General features: G+C 36.6%; 2 protein-coding genes across 2 annotated transcripts in view; both read left to right on the top strand.

Annotated features, from left to right (window-relative positions):
• Positions 1 to 5858, top strand: part of si:ch211-26b3.4 (connector enhancer of kinase suppressor of ras 2) — a 78999-nt gene extending 73141 nt beyond the window's left edge. The window contains exon 23 of the mRNA XM_056457642.1: positions 3566 to 5858. Coding sequence (XP_056313617.1) covers positions 3566 to 3790 — 225 coding nt within the window. The 3' untranslated portion in view covers positions 3791 to 5858. The remainder of the gene's footprint in view (positions 1 to 3565) is intronic.
• Positions 5859 to 9197: 3339 nt separating this feature from the next.
• On the top strand, positions 9198 to 19088 carry apool (apolipoprotein O-like). Its single transcript, XM_056457641.1, has 9 exons — positions 9198 to 9233; positions 9996 to 10103; positions 12324 to 12443; positions 12563 to 12617; positions 12707 to 12805; positions 14006 to 14097; positions 14716 to 14814; positions 15655 to 16345; positions 18718 to 19088. The coding sequence occupies exons 1-9, from the start codon at positions 9222 to 9224 to the stop codon at positions 18804 to 18806; spliced, it is 1365 nt and encodes a 454-aa protein (XP_056313616.1). The 5' UTR covers positions 9198 to 9221; the 3' UTR covers positions 18807 to 19088.
• The last annotated feature ends 1585 nt before the right edge of the window (positions 19089 to 20673 follow it).

Raw genomic sequence — 20673 nt, 5'->3', positions numbered from 1 at the left:
ATTTAAACTCATTATCATGGTAGTATGAAGCAGAGTAAGAGTAACAGTTGGAATAATACTAGTAGGGAAGTAAAATATATAACCTGGGGTTGAAATAAAAAGTTCCAAATTAACAATAATATAAGTGAAAAGTTGTATTATTTATATTTTAATTATAAAAATGTAATTCAAAGCTCATTAAAACTTGTCAGCGCCAGTGGTGTAGTGGTTAGTACATCAACACAGGTGCTCACGGTGACCCGAGTTTGATTCCTGCCTCGCGGCCCTATGCCAATCCTTCCCCTCTCACTGCTCCCCCTGCTTTCCTGTCAATACTCTCTACTCTCCTATACAATAAAGCTGAAAACCCCTAAGAAATAATTATAAAAAATAAAATAAAAAAACTCATTAAAACCTTTGCTTCCAAAGCCTTGGAAGATCCCAAAGTGATGCAAGTGCTAAAGGCAGGGTACTGATGACTGTACCAATAATGCAAGTACACAAATCAGCAAAAAATATAACCCTGTTCTAATGGGTTTTGGATATTTTAATGAAAATCTTACATATTGTGCCTTTAACTGATTTGCTATAAAGACAATGGTGTTATATTTGTTCCATTCACTTCTGGGTCCTGTTGCATAACCTGCTTTTTTTATCTTTAAAGTCAGTTACATAAATGTTGACCGCTCTAATTTGAAGCTAAAAAGCAAGAATGACTACGTTTACATGATCAGTAATCAAATTATTTAACAATCTAAATAAGGCAATAATATGAGACAGTTGCGTTTAGAATGCTTCATGTTCCTGTTTAACATGTTATAATGCATAGAACATCATTAAATAACCTTGGCTATCCAATGATTCCTCTGGATTTTCATGTTATTTCGGTTGTTTATTTATTTTTTTTCAACTTCAATTGCAGTTAAGCAGTTTCAATTTCAATCAGTTTCAAAATGTAATTCATGCCCTGGCAACAAACTCTGAGGTACTTTCACACCACATGTCTAAAAAGTGCATTTTCTAGGCAACCACGCAAGGACTAGGAGAGAGTTGTTTTAATGGAGAGAAAACTTCCGCATATCCTGAACAGCATTTTTAAAATTGTATTGGTTATGTCAGGTGTAATGATCTCCCAGGAGTTCACAGTGCACTTGACCCCTAAGATATGTGGGTGCCTGTGGTCCTGTACTGACTCGCGATGAACAATAGTGTTAAATAGCAGTGTCTATGGACTATCCTGTTGCAATATGCGGCAAAAAGTACTACATGACAGTAAAAGTTTGATTAGGGTGTTTATATGTCTGTACTGCACTTTAATAATGCAAAAATAGGAATACTCCACGTCTTAATTTGATTTGTGTTTACTACGATTATGACTTCAGTCGGATTAGTGTCATCAAAAATCTCTGTTTACGTAGTAGACCCTTGATCAGAGTATTGTCTTAATCGTATTAAAATTTGAGTATTGGTATCCATGTAAATGTACTGACTGATTACCTACTTGACTGTTTAACTGCTAGTTGTTAGTGGCAAGGTACATACAACTGGCCCCAGGTTGGCAGAAGCTTCTTCTTCTTGAGAAGAAAGTCAATTTATTTCAATGTAGTTTGTTTCAAAAAGTGAAACTTGTATGTTCACTTCACATAAAGTGAAATATTTCAAGCCTTTATTTGTTTCAATCTGAATGATTATGGATTAAAGATAAAAAAAACTCAAATCCAGTATTTCACAAAATTAGAATATCATGACAAAGTTCAACATTGTTGTCTCCCTGTATCTCAATGAAACTGAATTTGTCTCAGTCTGGTTTAGTAGGTTTCAGAATGACGGGGAAGACTGCTCACTTGACAGTTCTGCACAAGACCATCACTGGAACCCTCCATAAGGGGGAAAAGTCTCAAAAGGCAATTGCAAAAGAAATGGATGCTCACAGAGTGCAGTATCCAAGTATATTAATAGTGTTCAGAGGAAGGGAAAATGTGGCTGGAAAAGGTGCACAGATCGCAGCCGAGAGGATTGTCAAGCAAGGGTGATTGAGGCCGGTGTCAGAGCATCAAGAACCACCACATACAGATGTCTGCATAACATGGGCAACAGCTGTAGAACTCTGTGTGTGTGTGTCAAGACACTCCTGAACCAAAAACAACGTTAGAAGAGTCTGTGCTGGGCTAAAGAGAAAAAGTACTAATTTGTTATGCAGTGGTCCCAAGTACTTATTTCAGATAAAAGCAAATTTTGTCTTTCATTTGGAAATCAAGATCCCAGAGTCTGTAGGAAGAGTGGAGACACACAAAAGTCAAGCTGCTTAAAGTCCGGCGTGAAGTTTCTACACTCAGTGATGGTTTGGAGAGCCATGTCATATGCTGGTGTGGGTCCATGGTCTTTTTTCAAGTCCACAGTCAAAGCAGCGCTATACCAGGACGTTTTAGAGCACTTCATGCTTCCTGCTGCTGACAAGCTTTTTGGAGATGATGATTTTATTTCCTAGCAGGACTAGAGACCTGCACACATGGCTAAAGCTACCAGTATTTGGTTTAAGGACCATGGTATCCCTGTTCGTAATTTTCCAGGAAACTCACCTGACCCTGACCTCATTGAAACTCTATAGACTACTGTCAAGAGGAAGATGAGGGAACAGAGACCCATGCAGAAAAGCTGAAGGCTGATATCAAAGCAACTTGGGCTACTATAACACCCTAACTGTGTCAAAGGCTGATCGCCTCTGTTTCCACTAATTCATTTTTATTTATATAGAGCTTTTACAATGTAGATTGTGTCAATTGATGATGTAATTAGTGCAAAACGAGAACCAACAAAGTACTGAGGACAAAACAAAGTACATTAACATACTTTTCAGAAGGCCAACATGTGTTTAAGATCCTTTTTTATTCGCAACATAAAATATTCTAATTTTGTGAAATACTAGATTGTTTTTTTTTCATCTTTAATCCATAATCATTAAAAACAAAACAAACGAAAGCTTGAAATATTTCACTTTGTGTGTAGTGAACTAATACAAGTTTTGCTTTTTGAAACAAACTTTTGAAATAAATTTACCTTCCCTGGATATTGAAATATTTTGGCACATACCTGTATTTATTTTTTTGTTTTATAGGACAACAGTATCTCCATCAGAAAGATATCCAAAAATGCTATTTTAAATTGTAAAGAAATCTGTGTTTTTGAAACTAATGAAGACAACAGAAGTCAATGATTCATTTCAACTATTTCATCTGACACGTTTGCTGCTCCAAAATACTTTTTGTTTCTCAAAATAAAAAATATATTGTGTATATATTATGTTCAAAATGAAAAAAGCTTTTGTTTTCTACCTAGACATTTAAAAATATATTTTAGAGCAGTAATCACAACACCGGGAAACTATTTTAACCGTGACATTTTTATCCAAGGTTATCAAAGCGTCAGAATCTTATACCGGCCAATGCCTAATCAGACGTTGTTTTAGGCAGCTTTTTAATCGAAGTAAAATAGAACTTTTAAAATGTAACAATCATTCAGCAACAAATGTAAAAGTGTAGAACTTTACTAAAGCTAAACTTCTCTGTATCCTTCCCTTTCCCTTTAGGCAAAAGAGGGCGACTTGGCGATAATCAGTCAGGTGCTGGACGACCCTTGTTTGACCTCCAGGAAGTTTCGTGAATGGAAGCAACGCAACCATGAGCTCTTCCTGGATATCTGTGAGTTCAGCTCTGCCCCACTGGAACCGCCCAGCGAGTCCAATGACCTTTCACCTCTGTCACCAACAACGCTGATGATGCACACTCACTCCTTCATAGAAACACATGTGTGAAACACATTCACACACTCACACAACAAACAAACAGTCACACTCTTAAACAAAGACACAAAGGGATACAAATAATGTGAGTCGTGCGTCTCAAGCCCACATTCACACGCACACACACTTTAAAAAAAACACTGTGAATTCAGACTGTCTTCACTTTTCCTTGACGGATGACCTGATACTGCCCTCCTCCTGACCGTGAGTGACACCGGATTAAACCAATACACTGTAAGATCAAATGTCGATGAAGTGACCCAGCCTCTGGAACTACTGCAGACAGACAAACAAAGTCAGACTGCTTGCCATGGGAGCGAAAGAGTTACGGCTCATTGCAAACTCTGTACAATAAATTTCATCACAGCCACTATTTGAGACGGATGGAAGAAAGGCCCTGTGAGGTGCCCAGTGCATGCCTGAAGAATCTTCATCTTTCCAGAGTAATTGACCACCAGTTGAACAAAACAGAACCGTATATAAAAAAGAATCTCTTATTTTTGTCTCTGATTGGAGTGGGGGAAAATCTTTTTTTACATCTTATGAGGATTTTGTTCGCTTATTTATTTATTTATTTTCCTTTATTTTGATTTCCTTCCCTTGGAATGCTGCAGGAAGAGCACTCATGTAGCCATGGGCAACAGGCTTCACTCTGTTACCAAGCAACACCGCCCTACTGTGTTACTCTATACAACTCTCAAAGCAAGCAAGAGTGTTGGAAAGTGTGAGTGTGTGCGTGTGTGTGTGTGAGCATGTGTGTGTATTAGAGTAATGAGAGAAAGACTGAAAGTGAGTCGACGGATGTAGAAGATTCTCTTTTGGAGATTTGAGTTCGCAAATGGGAAAAGATGAACTCCTGGCAGGTAGTAACGCGTTTAATTTGGCTTCTTTAGAATATTTATATTATAGCTGAACTCATGCATGGTTTAAAAAAGTATTACTATATGCTATCAGGCCAGAGAACAGTCTGTATATAAGAAAATATTATTTGCATAGCTGCATCCTCTGTTTAAAACTGTGAATTGTACTCGTGAATGCAATCTTTTGACTCTGCCAACGCAGAACCTTTCTACTCTCTATTTTTTTCTACAAAAAAAGATGACAAAAGACGAAAAGCTTTGCTTCTCTGATGTTATGACTGTTTTTGCTTGTTTCCGGGTCTTTGCTGGTCATTACCTCTGAGCTATGGGCTACATTCAGGTTGTTTCTGTTTGCTAATGTCCGTGTTCCTTAGACAGACTCCACTAGCCAAAAGCTTACATGTTAGCGTCAGTCCTTTTCAATTCTAGACGTCAGTGGCTCAGGATTCCACAATTAGATCAAGTCAAATGGGAGAAAACCTGAGGTTCAAATATAGAAAGAAATTGGTTCATTCCTGGCTGTGAAGTGGAAAATGTCCCCCTCTTCTAATAAATGTTGTGTGTGTGTGTGTGCCCTCATCCCTCCACACCCAAACGCATTGCTTTTAAACACAGCCCTGCATATGAGCTCAGTGTTACAGTTCTGTTTGATTGTCACTTTTAGGATCTTGTGGGATGTATTTTAATTGAATAGAATGTATTCATTCATTACTATCTGTGAGACTCATTAGAACAAACACACAGACACTACCCACACACAGACAATACTTTCATGTTTGTGGTCGATGCTTTCTTACCAAAGCAACTCTCAGAATCACATCTGCTCATTACAGCTTCTCTTTTAATGATTCTTTTATGTGAATGTTGGTTACACTTTACTGTTTCATCCCATGATGTGTGTGTGTATGAATGAGTGCGTGTTTTCCAGGCCATCGGGGTTTCACTGTGGTTTTAAGGGCATGTCCCCCCTCTCCCCCCACACGGCTATGCTGTATAAGGTGTAAGTTGCACTGCAACATTGAGACGGAACATATTGCTCTTTTTTCAAGGTTTTCTTTCAAAAAGTCCCCTTCTGTATATTAAAACACCAGGAAGAGCCTGATATTTATTCACAGTATTATTCAAAGCTAACCCTCTTTGCTTTCAGAAATATAAATACATATAAAAATATATATAATACAGATTGTAAAATGTTAAACTAATAAACTGAGTTCTCTGCACTCTGCATTTGTGTGTTGTGTGTTTTCAGTGACCAGTTGTCATTTCTGATATACTTCTATTTTACACATAAAACCAATTTTGCTTGGTTTATCAAAAATTTTATTAGTCTTACCCAAAGCAAGAATTTTACCACTCAACAAATGGCATGTAGATTTCAGTAGTCATTTTATATTTTAATATTTTATATTTTTTCCATTTTGAAATAAGATAAAAATTTCAACATTCGACATTGCATTCAATTTTATTTACCCATCTATAAAATCTAAACATAGGACCTGATTGCTCATATAGTTAGGGTGACAACCATATTTAAAGTCTGCGTGAAGGCGGATGTGCTAGGACTTCAGTATTTCGTTGTACTTCTATCAGAAACAGAGTATTGAGTAGGGAGTGGGGCTTTCTTTTGCATATCATTCCTTCATAGCAAACTAACGGTAAGAGAGGGTATTAAATGGCACCTATGGTGAAAAATCTACTTTTCAAGCTGTTTGGACAGAAATGTGTGTAAGTATAGTGTATAAACTTTCATATTGGGGTGATATAAACACACCCAGTCCTTTTTTTTCAATTTAGCAACTTAAAAATGGTGGACCAATTGGAGCGGTTTTCAGATCGACCGCAACTTTATGTAGGAGTGCGGTCCCCCCCCACCAATATTGATTGACAGCTGTGCGTATTAACATGTCCCGGTAGTCACGTGTATAATCATATCTACAAGACCAGACGTGTGCAAAGCAACCGGGAATAAAAGGTGTGTTCAGTTGGCTAGGATCAATTATCATCAAACGTGATCAAGAGTGAGTTTCACATGTTTAAAATGTTTTAAAACAGAGCACGTGTGTAATGAATTACAGCGATGTAACTTAGCTTTACTTCATTAGCACAGCAGCGTGTCAGAACAATTATAAAGGAAGACGCTTTAATCCCGGTTTGTGGACGTTAAATCAGGTTTATTTTGTACATTTCCATAACAGATATCCATACAGCAGTGGAGATTAACCTGTAGCCTGTCACATTTGCGTGCAAAAAGAGTGCAAAGCTAAACGGGCGCGTGTGTGTGTCTACTGTGTGTCTACTGCGGTGTGTGTGCGCCTACTGCGGTGTGTGTGTGCGTGCGTGTATCTGTGTGTGCGTGCGTGAATACTCATTGGTAAAGTTCTTACTGTAGTATTTCTCACAAACTCTACGTGAAATCTGCTTCCTTTAAGTCTGTCTGTTGTCTGACGCAGCCGAGGGAGGAGATTAAGGCACGCAGAAAGGCACGTAGAAACGGTGGGCGGGAAGGACTAGCCTTAAAGGAGCAGTACGACAAAACCGCCACCCAGTGAAAAAATTTATAAATAGGAATTTAATAAAAGGTATAATAAAAAATCTGATTGGTGTTTTGAGCTGAAACTTTACAGACACATTCTGGAGACGCAAAACACTTACATTAAATCTGAAAAAAGGGCTAACCTAACCTTTAATATGCAGTTGCTATGGAAGCCTTCAGGCTGATACAGCCTGATCTCACGAGTAAACTTAAGTATTTTAAGTTTTGTCAGTTTAGTAGCTAATTCATTGGAATGAGTATGAGTTAAGAGCCGTATGAAAATGTACGATTTTAAAAAGGCGCCGTGGCACCCATCCCTAAACCCAACTATCATTGGACGATTAGCAAATGGTACTAAATTGTACGAATGTGATCCTACGAATTCGTACAAATTAGCCACTAAATCAAAAAGCTATGAATTGCCACGAGATTGTGTTGGTTGGCGTCAACAGATGGACCGCCACTCCAAATGTGGAAATTATTCACTGAAGATTACCAAAACAAAGTGGATTAACTCATTCACCTTAAGAATTACAATGTGAGCTAGCAAAATGAACTTAGTACATTTTTATTTCATGTGGACTTTAAATACGAGAGCAAATCTCCTAAATCTGAACAGTTTTTGTGGTGAAAAAATGGTTTTATAGTTAGTGGGTCAAGATTGTTTCACCCTATGTGTACAGCCTTTATGAACATATTAAAATAAATAAAGCTTAATCTTTTGTATTTTAGTAAAAGTGATCCAACTTGTTGATATAAAATAACATTTTTCATCAAGTCTTTGTGTTTGGAAAGCTTCTTCAAGTGTACAACCAAACTGCATTGGGTATGATCAGTAATCCGAGAAATACTGCATATTCAAAACACTGTAAAAATCTTTTCTAAATAAACAACCTAAGGTTAACTTAGTCCTATTGCTCTTCTAGCTAAACACACGAAATGCTAACATTGCAGACTATGCAGACAATGACACAGAAAACGGCCTGTTTATATAGCTACAATAACAAAAACAACATACTTTGGTTCAAGCAAAAGCCAATGTTACTCACGTGTTGACCAGTAATCAAGCAACTTCGGCGTCCGTTTTAAGTCCTTCTCGCTCTCTAACGTGTTAGAAAGTAAGCGCTGGCCCTCTTGCTTGGTCGTGACTGTCAAACTCCTCAGTTCACTTCAATATCTGCAGCAATATTTCTAATAAATACCTTCGTTTTTTATAAAAATAAAAATACAATTACAAATACCCTTTTTAACCATGTCTCCTTTTACTGTTTTCAAAATATTCTCCGAGTCCCGCTTGCCCAAGCACGCTCTATTTTCCAATTAAAAGCGGCCACGCCCCTAATTCTGATTGGCTAAACAAGAGTTGCGCTGTTAGGACTGATGCTAGATCGCATCGCATAGTCCTCCCGTGGCTTTTCCCTCCATTTGCACAGACATAAACAATTATTATAAAGTCGAATTGTATAAACAATTATTTAATTAAAGATTAATTAAGATTTCTAGAAAGTACACAGATACATAAAACACAATAGCTGGCCTCTTAAAATTCTACAAAATTATTAGAGAAAAGTTTCTTCCGACAACTCACAATTCAGAGAAATAAACATTTTGAGATGTAAACTCAGAATTTTACATTTAAAAAAAATAATAATAATATGGGAATTGTGTATGGGGAGGTGGAGCAAACATTTGAGGAACATAGCAATCAGTGTTTTTATTTTTGCGAATCTAAATATTCTGAGTTTACATCTACAGCATTTATTATTTTTTCTGAGAACTGACTTCCTCACAATTTTGTTGTTTTGTTACATATGAAACTACAAGATATAAACCTTTAATTATGAGAAGTGTGAAACTGCAATGTAAACTCATCTATTAAACAACAATGTACATTGAGAGAATAGTATGTGTAATAGTTTTATATATAGGTTGAACAACAATGAATATTATTCATTATATGAGAACGTCATCTGGAATATTCTTTCGCGCTCTGAGAGCTTGCTTGGCTCCTTTTGCTTTCCGTACTGAGACTGAAGGGGGCGGGACTGGCATGGCGGCCAAGGTGAGTTTCTCTTCCAGCTGAGTTAGTACATAAGATCATGCGTGTTCTTACATAATGTATGCCTTCTGCAGGACAGCATCACTCATGTTGTCAATTAGCATTTCTGACGAAGAGTTACACGATGTAGCTGTTATTCCGAGCACGAGCGCGGTGTTTGTTAAACTAGAGCGAGGAACATGCTTTGACAAACTCACTCTCGCACACTCATGAATGTCCCTGTCACTGTGTTTTTTTACACCAGAATCTGCTGCTAGACCTCGTTTTGATGGACATGACTATATAATCTGCTAAATTTTTAGATACGTTGTCTCCTCTGTCAATCTGAGGACTCAAGATGGATTATTACACGCGCTAAAGCGTCTTCTCCTGCTTCAGTCCATTAAACTAATACAGATAAAGTCCTTATGGGAAGATCATCAAGGAGCTGAAAGGAAGAAAAGGCTTAGCCAGGACAAGCATGTTTATTGAAAACCACACATCACTTAAAAGTATCCCATTGCTCTGTTTATGGTTATGAACAACAGTAATACCATATTGGAACAAGCCTGCATTCACTACAATCATTTTACTGTAAGAAAACACCACTGTATAACGTCCTGTTGATTAATTATTGAGCATAAAATCTTCCATATTTAAGTCTGTCTTTTCTAGATAATTCTGTCTATTATCTGTTTGTGCTGATTATTTTTGTCATCATATGTGTGGTGGTCTAAAATCTGCGTGTTTGTGTCAGTCTGAATGAATATTTACATTGGTCCTCAGATTCTGAAGTATGCAGCCATACCTGCTGCTGCTGTAGTGGGTTTGGGCTCATTCAGAATTTATTCACTGAATGAGAAAACAAATGAAGAACTGATATCTCCAAGAGAGGTAAGAAAAGACATTATGCAGTAGTCCACATCCACTGCATCCACTGTTTTTGCAGTACATTTATTAAAATGTGTGAACAACAGTGCGCCATATGACAGTTTTGAGAAAATTGGCACTTTAGACAACTTGGGCCTGTCCCAATACCCACATTTGTCTATTTAAATTGTGTATTGTTATACATTTAAAGTACATGTGTACACATTTTCCAAGTTTAATAATATTTGCACTTTAAAATAAACCTTAACATTTTAATGACACGATTTTACTATGCTGTTTTTAATTATGACGAACAGCAGTTGTAAATGTTTTCAAAATGCACTTCCTCGTCTCTATATTGATAAAATGTGCAACATGAGGTCCATACAAAGTCTCATTGAATCATCTTCAAAGTTCTCTTTGACAGCTCTTGATTTAGAGGCACAGAATTTCCTGAAGATGATGAATAATGGTTGTTGATGGTGTTGATGTAATAGGTGTTAAAGGTGCAGTAGGTGATCTGCCAAAATGCTAACTGGTTAGCATAATATCGTTGAAAATACAGTCTCTCTCCTGCCGTCCAAAGCCATGCCTCCTGAAATCACGAAAGCGCACATTAAAGATGACAGTAGACAACCCACTAGAACAGTTAGAAAACTTTATAGTACTTAATAATGCTACAATTCTGAACAAAAAAACAGTATTATATCTAGCATGCTTTCAGTTGTGTAGCAAGCAAAACTTGTCATAATGTGCAGTAATTCATGTTTGCAAGCATCGCTGGTCTCACTCTCTCACACGCTTTGTCCTAAAGCGACTACTGTATGATTAGTGCTTGGCTGGTGAGGTGCAGGAATTACACTTTTTACTAAGCCACACTATACTACTACATGCTATTACAGACCGAACATTCAAAGGAGCATGGTAAACAATACAGGAAGCACATCACAGGTTGTCATTGTTCAGAAATGAACTGATGTGATGTGAATATAAAAGTTCATCTCAGTAAAGCAGGCTAGGTGGAATAGCGTTATTTACTTCTGTTTTGTTGTTAAACTGAATAAAAATCTACATTATTATTGCTGTTAAAGATTCCTTATGAAATTTTAAAAATAGCACATCAATCATTCACCTGAAGATTTCAGTGGCTGAGATTACATGCATATAACCCATTCATAAAACATCACAATCTACAGAAGCTTTGCGTGACTAGTCAATAGTTTTAAAACATAACATTACCCGTCTAAAAGAAATACTTCAGCCATTGTGTCATACTTTCTCCAGCTTGCAAAACTAACTCCAATATTTATTCAGGATTTATTCAAGTTTTGATTCAGCATTTGTTTTTACTGCTGTCACTCTCTCAAAAATTTGCAAACAGCAGATCTGTCTATGTGAACAGGGGTGCACAAATGTACAAATCTATATTTGTTGACAGACAGTTTGGGCTACTTATCAGAATTATGACAATTATCGGCCCGACAAATTTTAATTTGTTGAACATTTTTAAATCTTATACCTTACATAGATTATAAAAATACATTTAGATCATACACTTTAATCAATACTGTTGGAATGTGAAGAGACTTTCAACCAGCACAACAAAAAATGTTTCTGAAGACAATCACATATACTGCACCTTTAAGGTCACTGAGGCCCTTCTTACATCTGATATTAAGATGCATTTTGTTCAATTGGATCCCGAGTGGACAACGGAGACAGACTGCCCTTTTAAACATCTCTTGTTCAATTTAGAGCAACTCCACCTTCAATCTGCCAGGACAGGGCAGGCCCCTTGTACAGCATCATTCCCCACAATAATTTGGGGGGAAGAAATATTACTTTTGGCGCTAAATTGCATCCAGCTGTTCTTTTGAATGTTTCTTAAAAAACAGATCCTCAAAATGCAAAATACAAGTTTCCACAAAATTATTAAATCACTGCTTTCATATGAAAATGATAAGAAATGTTTCCTGAGCACCAATTCAGCATAATCGAATGATTTCTGAAACATAATGTGACACTGAAGGCTAGTGTAAAGGTGCTGAAAATTCAGCTTTGCTATTATAGGAATACATTAAATATAGTCAAATATAATAAACGGTTATTTTTAGTTGTGCTAGTATCACTATTTTGATAACTAAATTGACCCTTGGTGAACTTGACTGGCTTAATTAAAATATATTTGAGAAAAAAAAATCCAAACTCCAAAATAACAATGTGAATTTGTCTCTCTCTGTCTAGTTGTCAATCTACTCTCCAGATGGCCGTGCTGTGCTGTTTGTGGAGGAGCAGCCTGGTTTGGTTCAGACTGGTCTGGGGTCTGTAAGAGTTGGCCTGCAGCCTTATGTCAGAGCTGTGCAGGTCTGATACACACACTGTCCTCTCAAACTGATAACTCAATAAGCCTGTCATTGAAAAATGTTGAAAAGGTTTGCGCTTAAAAACATTTGTATTATTGTTATTCTCTCCTCTTTTAATAGAGTGGCCTCACTTCAGTCAAAGTCGGAGTGATATCGCTTTATCAGGCAGGGCAAGGTGAGCCTGACTTGTGCGAGTGAATGAGCAGTATGAAGGCACTCACTGTGAATCTGACCTTTAACCCCAGTGACCTTCTCTGGTTTTAGACACATATCACTTCCTTCGAGATCCACCCCCTGGCTTTCTGCCTAGAGTGACCATCATTGGTGTGTCTGGATTGGGTGGCCTGATTCTGGCACGCAAAAGTAAGCTGACTGTCTGCTTATTGGTTGTTGTTTTACTTTTTAAAGTGATTAGAAAGTCATGATGCATGATGATACTGGAAAATATGCAAGATATGCGATATTATTGTTTTGTATTGCGATAGCGATATTTCTTGCAATAGTAACATTTCACTAAAGAATTGATATTTTCCCTTAACTTTTTAAAATGATTAATGATTATACTAAACAGGTGATTTTATTGGGGCGACACGGTGGCTCAGTGGTTATCACTGTCGCCTCACAGCAAGAAGGTCCTCCCCATATTCGCGTGGGTTTCCTTCGGGTGCTCCTGTGTCCAAAGATATGTGCTATAGGTGAACTGAATAAGCTAAATTGTCCATAGTGTATGTGTGTATGTCCTGGTCCTCCAGGTTAGGGATTGAGCGTCGGGCTAACAACCAACCTCATAAAAAAACTAGATGTTACAAAACACCAATATGGTGCAGCTAAGTATTATCTTTGATATAAATGGCCCTGGGAGTAAATAATCTTTATGATGTCATTAAATGTAATTCAAGCAATAACAACAAAAATAAATAAAGATGTCTAGGTTCAAACTAGGGGTGTAACGATATTTAACCAAAAAAACTCTCATAGCAAACCAAGGTTAGACCTAAACTCGATATGAAAGTTGATTAAGAATGATGCTGCTGTCTTAACTAAAATAATTACAGTGACATAAACAAAATATTCATCACTGCCAGAATAGAATAGTTTCAAGATACACACTAGTTATGTGTTTTTTTTTTTATAAGTAATTTTTATAAATGCTGCTTAATTAGCTACATTTTTCAAAACCTAGTCCTGGCCTAAGCTTTTCCTTGTTTTTGTAATCAACCCTTCGAGTTTAAAACACTATGAATGACTAGAAACCGTGGCAAATATTCTGATTCTTATTGGCTTTTGTCATTTTCCTCACTTGTCTCTCTACCCCCTCCATTAGTATTTATTTTCAACTCTGAGGCACTAGGTTCGGGTATGAAGATAGTAAGGCCCCTATCTGATTGGTCAAATTTGGATAAACAACATATGCATGCAGTACACAAATGCTTAGCACTTTAACTAAATTTCATTTTATATCACATTGTATATCACTATTATTGTGATAATGTTTTTTTTTTAAACTATATTTTCATTAGTAAGCAGCATGTATTTAATTGTGTGTGATGGTTTTTTTTTTAGGCTCTCGATTGAAGAGAATTGTTGTACCTCTTGGACTGGCTTCAGCTGGTACTGCAGTATGTTACCCTACGCAAACTGTGGGAGCTCTGAAGGTACTCTCAAAAGGCCCTGGTATTAAGATGTTTTTTTTTTGTTTTGGGTTGATCCAATCACTAGTGGATCATTGCTAATTAAAACTAAAATGTTTTGAGTTTCACTTTTTCAGAGGCAGTTGAAAATGCATGTGACTGGATTGCTTTCATACTTCAAATGCAGATATGGTCAAATGTGTTTAAACAGCCACAAAAACACCTGCTCTCCACTTACTAACACGTTTTTTTGGAACTGTTGTGAGGAATAGCACAAAACAAGGAATTCGTATTATACTTTGTTTTACAAAAAGTTCCAATTACTATAGTTGTCTTATACAAGTTTTCTTGATCACCCATAATAAGCAAAATGGGTTTGTTTAGTTAATAGTAATTGTGCACCTCATTAGCACTTCTGCAAATGATGTAGAGCATGGCAAAATAAGAAAGGTCTGGACACAAGAAGCATTTATGCGCACATTAATACCAGGTCTCAGTGGACCACTTTTGATCTGATGGCTGAATTTTATTTTAATACCTGGCTATAAACGTGATTTAAATTTCTCTCAAACCTAAGCAAACCCTTTCTCTTATCCCCTCAAATGTGTTAATATAGTTGTTTTTCTTTCTTATTTTTCATAGATCACAGGTAAAAAGGTGTATACTGTCAGCTCATCTGTTGCTTCAATGCTTAAATCCAAACCAAAGGAAGATGTCGTCAAGTCTGCTGTAAATGTGGAGGTAACCTTCACACATCCATACTAAAAATTAATCTATGTTGATCTTTACAGAAATACAGTTGATGTCAGAATTATTAGCCCCCTTGTTATTTTTTTCCCAGTTGCAGTTTAACGGAGAGATTTCTTCAATACATTTCTAAACATAATAGTTTTAATAACTCATTTCTAATTACTGGTTTATTTTATCTTTGCCATGATGACTGTAAATAATATTTGACTACATATTTTTCAAGACACTTCTATACAGCTAAAAGTGACATTTAAAGGCTTAACAAGGTTAATTAGGTTAACTAGACAGGTTAGGGTAATTTGGCAAGTCATTGTATAACGATGGTTTGTTCTTTAGAATAAAGAAAAAATATAGCATAAAGAGGCTAATAATAATGACCTTAAAATAGTAAAAAAAAAAAAAAAGTATATGTATATATATATATATATATATAACGGCTTTTATTCTAGCCGAAGAAAAACAAATAAGACTTTCTCCAGAAGAAAAAATATTATCAGACATACTGTGTAAATGTCCTTGCTCTGTTAAACAACATTTGGGAAATATTTAAAAAGAAAAAAAAAAAAGTTCAAAGAGGCTAATAATTCTGACTTCAACTGTGTATATATTAGTACGTTAATTTGCAACATAAAAAAAAAAATCCATTGCTGATTACTCTGCCTCGATCTAATCAACTCAGACCTCAGACACCACTCCACAATTCTTTTTTTGATTAATTGTTTCAGTCTAATGTATACCTCAAAATGGAAGCTTCGTTGTTCCTTTTAACTGGTTTATGTTTTATAAGCCAGCCAAAACTTGTTGAATGCATATATTTTTTGTTTTTCCCAGTCAACTGCTGCAGTAAAAAGCCCAGATACTGAATCACCCACAAAAGCACTTTCTGAACTCCCACCTGAATTTGATGCGGCCCCTGCGACTCCAGAACAGGATGTTACACCAGTACCAGACGTCGTCCCTTCAGTGGAATTATCACCAACAGCTGATGTTCCAGATCCTCCTCCTGTTGTTGATGTAGCATCCGGAACTTCTGCTCCACTCTCTGAACCTGAACCTACCCCAGCACCTGCTCTTGAAGCTGTCCCGGTTACAGAAGCTGCCCCTGTGCCTGTTGAAGATACTGTCCCAGATGCAGAATCCACCCCTGAACCTTCTCCAGAGCCCATAGCTGACAAAGTCAAAGAAAGCACCATTGAGCCTCTTGAAGCTCCAGCTGCAGACACTGATCCTGAGCCAACACCTTCCTCTGAGACGGATGTCACTTCTGTTGTGGAATCTGATCCAAAAATGGTCCCAGAACTTGAAGTCCCTGTACTTAAAGCGGTTGAGATCACAACCACAGTGGAGGAAGCCACACCCCCTGCACCTGTCCTTCCTGATGATTTCACCCCAACCATATTAGATGAGGGACCTGCTTTTGTTGATCCACCCCCTGCCGAAGAAGCCATTCCATTGACTCCTCCCCCAGCTGAAGCCAACCAGCCAATAGCTGATAAGGCTCCGCCTTCTGAACCAGCCACAGGTGAGAAAACATAGGGGAGTGATTACACATTTACCATTTCCATTCACCAATTTACCACTTAAGCTGCGGTCACACTGCACTTTAGCCCCATAGACTTCCATTCATACGCAGGCGAATGCGACAGACTGGAAACGCAAGCTCATGTAACAAGTTTTGCATTTCACTGCATTCGAAAGTTCAAGCTTCGTGAACTCTGACCTGCGAAATCGCATCACGTGACTGCGTGAGACCAATCACAGATCAAAACATGACCTCTCTGTACAGAAATTAAAATATGGACCCATCACTGGCTTATTCAAATGTTTAATCATTTTGTTTAATCCCACCTCTTTTCGTAGCACCGTATGACAGAATTTCACATGCTCAAAGTCTAGTGTGACCACTGCATTAATCAGATGGCATTTTTGGCATTTCATTTACTTGACAGCATTCCGGAGCCTGAAATTGTAAACTTTTAAAAATTCTTCTTTGAGTTAACTATGAGACTGTATCTTTTGACTATCTGACATAGTATAAAGGCTGATTTATACTTCTGTGTTGAGTGATCGGTGTGCCCTACGGTGCCTGCCTTGCGCGTAGTCATACATTTATATTTCTGTGTGCTGTTTGTGTTGCTCTGCAATAACACTTCTGAAACACTAGCTGGCAGCAGATTTTTATGTTCCTCTGTGTCGGGTTTCTTTACGGGTGTTTTTTCCAGACATGCAACAACTTTAATCATAAGGTAAACAGAAAACATAAGTCTTTATCTGGAGCTTTTTCACTCGACTAAACACTTGTAAACACTCGCTCCATCGGGCTCGCGGCGCTTAGCACTGCGCCACGCTCGTCACTGCTACCAAGCCAACCAATCACAGAGCTATGTGTCATTATGATGTGTAGTTACATTTTTGCACGTCAGTGTCGCTATCAGCCACGGCAAAGGCTATGCGACCACGCAAAGGCTGCGTTGGAGCACATGCGTGCACTTGGCACAGAAGTATAAATCAGCCAAAAGGAAAGGCTAATTAAGTGGAAAAGATGTCCATTTATACTTGTATATACACAATTATGTTTGCACATTTATACTTTTAGATTTCATTCATTTAAACATTCTGCTGCAACTTACAATTAGTATTTTTTTCTTTATCGCTCTTCTTGATCAACTGGCTACAGATAAAGACTAAATTACCATTAAATTGTTTGGTGTTAGAAAGAATGATTACTAATGTAATGTAATGTAATAATCATAAAATAAGTGTAATTTACTCAGTACTGTATCTTTATTTAAAAACAAATTAAACAATAGTACAGTGCAATATTATTAGAATTTGAAATGTCTGTTTTTTGTTTGAATATATCTTAAAAGCATATTTATTCCTGTTATGTGAAAGCTGTATTTTAATCTGCCCTCAATGTCACATGATCAATCAGAAATCATTCTAATATGTTGATTTGCTGCTCAAGAAACTTTATTAAGGGGTTAAGTTGCCTAGAATTTCTGTGGAAACCATTTCCCCAGATGCTGTAATGAATTGAAAGTTTATGCAAGTCTTTGTGTCTACTATGAACAAATATATTTCTACCTTTCTAAATAATAAAAGAATACATATCTTATAAAATAAATGGGCACACTTTACTATCATTTTCCCCTAATGTTAATGTATTGTTAACATGAACTAATAATTAATGATATTGACAAAAGTACTGTATTTTCATTAGCTAGTGTTAACAAAAACAAATACAACATATAGCATACATAACATATAACATACAGCATTTAGATTTGAATTATAGTTGATCAGCACCACAGTTCAGAATACAAGAGAGTTGTAGAGTCACTGCAAAGTTTAACCAAAACAGAGTAAAAGTTTATCAGTTGCATGTGTTTTAAAAGCATTTCAAAAGAGTTTAACGCATCCAGGCACAAAAAAGTACATTTGAAGTTTTCATCCATGATTCACTCCCCTACAAAATCACCACAATCGGTCTAAATTCAAGATTTCTTTCCAAAATAGCTCTATTAAACCATGTGGTCAAATTATTCACATCAAAATATACATCGCAGAAAAACAAAATAGTCAATTTCACAGTCAGTTTTTTGAGTAATTAATATATTGTTCATTGTTTACCACAATAAATGCATTAACTAATACAACCTTTTCATACAGTGTCACCAAAAAAATCTATGAACTTTATAAGTAGGTAGCACTTTACAGTGAATTAACTACTCTGTTAATTACCAGTACTCCTACAGCACCTTTGTGTTAATTATCTTAATATTTATTTAAGTTATTAATACATTTTTAAATCAAATACGGTTATTCTAACCTGACACGGGCACGTCCTCTTCTCCTCATACCAACATCCTCTCTCTCTTTTTCCTATCCTAGTGAAGTCCCGCTTTGCTCCTGACCCTTCTCTGCTCGACCACGGCCAGTCTAACCCAGAGGACGCAGACATGTACAGCACACGCAGCTGAAAACACTCAGAGCAAAAGATGTGATCAGATCTTTTAATGTGCCATGATTCCAGCAGCAGTTGATCAGTTTGTGATTTAAGATATTGATGTTTCAGCAATGATGTTGAGGAAGGTAATGTTATGTTTCTTTCTGTGATGCCTCACTCTTATGGGAAATTTCGTACCTCAGCAGGGACATCAGAAGCACACAAAGTTACATTGTTTTTCGTACCTATGAACACTTTACAGGGAAATCCAGGATTACAGTATTTTAATTAATAAAAAAAAGCCTGTGGTCCCTAAGTTTCATCTCTGACCTCAGTTTCTGTAGCAACAGAAATATTGTGCTGATTTTACACTGTGATATAAAAATGACACTTAAAAACTGGACCACACAAACTTTTTGTATGAACAAACATGTGACGTATATAAAAGTGATTTAAATGCATCTGATAAGGGTCAGGAGTAAATATACCGGTTCGTACCTACATAATCTTTTAGTCAGACTTTAAAGTTAAAAAAATAATATCTATGCTGTTAAATCTGTCAGTTTTTGACATTTCAAAATATTATGGAATAGTTCACCCAAAAACATTTAGTAAACAAAGTGGAACTCATCGCAAACCTCCACTGCAAAAAATGTGTTTTTTTACTTAAGAGTTTTATCTTGTTTCAAATCCAAATATCTAAAAGTTCTTAAATCAAGAAGCATAATATTAAGTCTTATAATAAGTAATAAGTCAAAATGAACAGAATTTTTTTTCTTAAAGGGCACCTATGATGAAAATCATCTTTTCTAAGCTGTTTGGACAGAACTGTGTGTAGGTATAGTGTGTCCACTGTCATATTGGAGTGATATAAACTCAACAAATCTTTTTTTTTTATTTCCTGACGTTAAAATAGGATCCAAATCCCAGTGATTTTGAGGCCCACCGCAACGTGACGTAGGAGTGCGGTTTTCCCTACCCACAAAATTGATTGACAGGCACAAAGTTTCTATAATAACATGTCCACAGAACAGTTTTTTGCAAATAAACTGGGATTAAAATATTTGTTCCAACTCTCTCTGTGATTTTTAGAAGTTTTAGAAGTGTAAAACGCTTTTAAAACAGCATGTTTGTAATGACAGTAAAATCACTATGTAATTCTTAACCGCTATAATGACCACAGCCACATGGTGTCAGTAAACGCTAGTGTGCATGTGTGTGTGTGTGTACTGCAAACGGCGATGATGTACGAGTCATCATTTCAGAAAGGCTTGAATAAACTCCACCACAAATATTGTCCATGAAAAAACTTACTTGGTATTTTTGACTGATGAGCTGTATTTCAGCTTCATCCGAGTCAGGGAAAAGCAGCTTATTTGCATTTAAAGCTACAGGCTACAAAAGCAGCTACAATGTATTCAGACACAAAAATGGGCAGACTATGGAGATGATCTGATGGGTATTTTGAGCTGAAACTTTACAGACACATCCTGGAGACACCAAAGGCTTATCTTACATCTTGTAAAAGGGGTCAAATAGGTGCCCTTTAAAACAAGCTAAATACAATTATTTCATACAAAAAACTAAATTGTTCAGCTGGTATAAATAAAAATCACAATTTGACATTTAAAATGAAACAATAATGATATTTTTACTTGTATAGAACATTATCTAAAGAGAGTGAAATCAAGAATAGAGATATTTGGATTAGAAACAAGCTAAAAAGCATTAAGAAGTAAAAGTGATTTGTGCAGTAGTTGAACATAAGAAATTTCAAAATATGTTGGGAAAAAATATTGTAGAAGTTAGCAGCTTCTTACATTGTTCAAAAAACCCTTTGTATTCACCTGAAGAAAGTGGAGGGGGGGTAAATGAGAATTTACTTGTATTAATGTTTTTGG

Source organism: Danio aesculapii, chromosome 5 (assembly GCF_903798145.1).
Source record: "Danio aesculapii chromosome 5, fDanAes4.1, whole genome shotgun sequence".
In the NCBI taxonomy this organism is placed as follows: Eukaryota; Metazoa; Chordata; class Actinopteri; order Cypriniformes; family Danionidae; genus Danio; species Danio aesculapii.
The sequence above is the reverse complement of the archived record's forward strand: the minus strand, read 5'-3'. Positions and strand labels throughout refer to the sequence as shown.